Raw genomic sequence first — 3,336 nt, forward strand, 5'->3', positions numbered from 1 at the left:
AGGATGTTGAATAATCCTAATGATCTTTGGGCTCAAATTCTAAAAGAAAAATACTTTCCTAGGACTCACTCTTTTCATAAAATTAGATCTTCGAATATTTCTTAGATTTGGACCAGCATAAGAAATTGTAAAAGAATATAGTATCTGGGAAGTGGGTAATGACAGATCTATAAGCATAGGTTTAGAAAATTGGATACCTGAAGTGGAATTCTAAATGAATGGGACCATGAGGACATAGAGTTTGTTTCTGACCTAATGGATGAGTCTGGAAATTGGGTTTGTAATGTGATTGACAATGTTTTTCAAACTGAAATTGCTAGGAAAATAAAGACTACTTACATAAATGTAATAAATAATCCTGATGGGATCAGATGGTCTGCTTACAAAATTTTATCAAAAATAATATGGCTATTGATAAAACTAGGTCCACTATCTAGAGTTTGAAACTCATTCCTAGAGTCAATTTGTTTGTTTGGAAAATGGCGTGGATGTGTTGCCTCGGAAAGTAAAATTACATGCGATAGTTAGAAATTCTGATCCTTACTGTGTACTGTGTAGGAATGCCAGTCATGAATCTGTTGTTCATATTTTACTTCTTGTGTTTTAACTAGGGAAGTATGGTTTGTTCTTGAAGTTACAATCCCTTGTAGCAATGGAAAATTTAAGGACTGGTATACTTCTTGGTTTACAGAGCCTTATAAGGGATGGGCAGAAGTTTTTAGTATAATCTGTTGCATATTTGGAATTATTGAAACTGTCATTTTTGAAAAAGTCAATCATTGCGTAAATAAATCAGATAAAGAGAACTCTTAGCGTTTGGAATGTTACTCCTGGTAATAGTCATACGGTTCAAAAATCTGGGGATTTTTTTTTTCAAAGTCAAGACTCTCATGTGGTTTCCAGACCGAGCATGAATGGCTTTCAAGTGGGTGCCTCCTTTGAAGAATCTGATAATTCTTTTACTGACATAAAAGTTTATGCAGGTACCACAAAAAGCGCAGTTTGCGCAGAAGCATTAGTTATTCAAAAGTTAGTTCAATGGGCTTCAGAGCTACAATTCTCAACAGTAAAGATTCAAAATGATAGTTAAGAACTTAAGAAGTAGTTCTTGTTTTTAACAAGAAGCCCACGAACCTGTGAATGGAGAGCTAAAACGATTCTCTCAGATGTACATAACTTTTCGGAAGGGTTTACAAGCTGGAACATTGAGCACCTGAATAGAAAGTTAAATGAAGAATCTGACTAGCAAAATGGTGCGGAAGGAAAAGGGCCTGTTTTTTGGAACATAACCCACATCATAAATTCATAATTTTTTGAAATGTCAAGTTAAGGAAGGCTTGGATATGGCTCAAACATTTTGTTGTATGACTTTTATTAGCGTTTAATCTAATGCTTTGTTATTAAAAAGAAAATTCATTTCATACAAGGGAAAAGAAATACTAAAGCAAGGAAATGTGGAAAAACATAGAAACAACATAGTACATGCAACAGATCGCAGATGGATTCTGGTCTCTCAGTTTACAAGTTGATATATGACTGGATGGGAAGATGTTACAGACCCGGATGGCCTAGGAGCATCATGCCCTTTGGAGAGGTTATTCGATATTGCTCTAATAGTGTTCGGAGTAGTCCTGCAGCAGCCTCCTATCAGAGAAGCACCGGCTGCGTGCCATTTGTTCACATAAGAAATGAAATCCAAGTCTGATACAACAGTAGATTTTATCCATGTCTTTGTCTGACCGTCATATGTCTCGCCACTATTGGGATATATAAGTATTGGTTTATTGGTGGTCACCTTCTGAATTGACAGGATCAGTCCATGGATAATTCGAGGAGGGGTGCAGTTGATCCCTACAGCAAGAACCTTGTCACATGAATCAGCAACCGAAGCACATTCAAGGATAGAATCTCCGCCAACCACATTCACACCATCCTTGGAAGTAAAGGAGAACCATGCTGGGATCTTTATATCATCTTCCTCGAGCAGTTCTGCATAAGCCTGAGCTTCAAGCTTATTTGGAATTGTCTCGAACGCAATCAGATCAGCACCAGATCCTGCTAAAACCTGTAATCTTCTCCTGTGAAATTCCTTCAAATATTCAAGTGTGACATTTCCACCATAATTTCCACTGTATTCAGACCCGTCAGCTAAATAAGCTCCATAGCTACCTACTGAAGCAGCAACCAGAACAGGAAAATTCCGAAGATTTCTTTCATTTCCATTATTTTCATAATAATCGGCACGCGCTTCACGCGCAATCTGGACACTCTTTTGCAACAGAGCTTCACTTTCTTCTTTGTTGAAGCCTTTTGCCATAAAACCTTGGATGGTAGCTTGATAAGATGCGGTAATGATAATATCTGCACCAGCTTCAAGGTAGTCAAGATGCACTCTTCTAACCAAATGAGGAGAATCGATGAGACACTTAGCACTCCAAAGTGGGTCATTGAGATCAGCACCATGTCTTTCAAGTTCAGTAGCAAAACCACCATCGATCACAGCATAACCACCATTGTTTCTTAAGAAATCAGACATTGCTGATGCGAGCTTATTACTTGCAAATCCCATGCTTGATAATTTTGTGGCGATGGTTGGACAAAGTACTGCAAAGAAGTTTACACGTGATGGAGCCAACAACAGTCGATTTTCAATTTAAGTTGCAAACGTATTACACGTCAAGCAACTGCCTGTTTTGATGCCGGTAGTTTTGATAACCTTTAGCAGTCTTAACTTATTTTCTCGCAAAAATAATTCTCCAAATGTTCACTCTTCCACACTCGAAAGTTAGCCTACTATTTATAACTATTTTTACTAGACACAACTTTTGGATCAAATGAACCTGATTGGAGGATTCATATTAGAATTTTAGACTTCCTTACTTATTCAATCAATGAAAAATCACAGACATGTTTTTAGTTTCTTTTGCTAAATTACGACATATTTCATTTAATCGATCCCAAGGAAGGCAACCTGATTAGTGTTGTATCTTTTGACATATAGGTTACCAGTGTCGACACTTAAGCTTGAGTGGGCTATTTTAGCTTATTCATCCAAGTTCGCATCCAAAACATCAAATATTATCAAGAAATATATATTCATCATAAACGTTGTACATAAATACGTATGTACAATGTGATTTACAGTCGATGATGATAAACAGGAAGAAAAGATTCTCATTAGAATAACAGAGAGATACAAGGTGATGGAAACTATTAACCATACAATGATAACAAAAATTGTAACAGAGATACAGTTTTCACCAGATGTAAAAGTAAAAGATATTTAAAGAAATGTCTACACCTTTATTACACCAGTAGCATGTTGTACAATTAGCC

The 3,336-nt window shown here is 36.5% G+C and overlaps 1 protein-coding gene across 1 annotated transcript; it reads right to left on the reverse strand.

Annotated features, from left to right (window-relative positions):
• Positions 1-1,052: 1,052 nt before the first annotated feature.
• On the reverse strand, positions 1,053-2,689 carry LOC113348290 (homocysteine S-methyltransferase 2-like). The gene has a single exon (XM_026592004.1). It carries the CDS (start codon positions 2,567-2,569, stop codon positions 1,514-1,516), a length of 1,056 nt encoding a protein of 351 aa, XP_026447789.1. The 5' UTR covers positions 2,570-2,689; the 3' UTR covers positions 1,053-1,513.
• Between the last annotated feature and the right edge of the window lie 647 nt (positions 2,690-3,336).

The sequence above is a fragment of the Papaver somniferum genome, chromosome 2 (genome assembly GCF_003573695.1).
Source record: "Papaver somniferum cultivar HN1 chromosome 2, ASM357369v1, whole genome shotgun sequence".
NCBI lineage: Eukaryota > Viridiplantae > Streptophyta > Magnoliopsida > Ranunculales > Papaveraceae > Papaver > Papaver somniferum.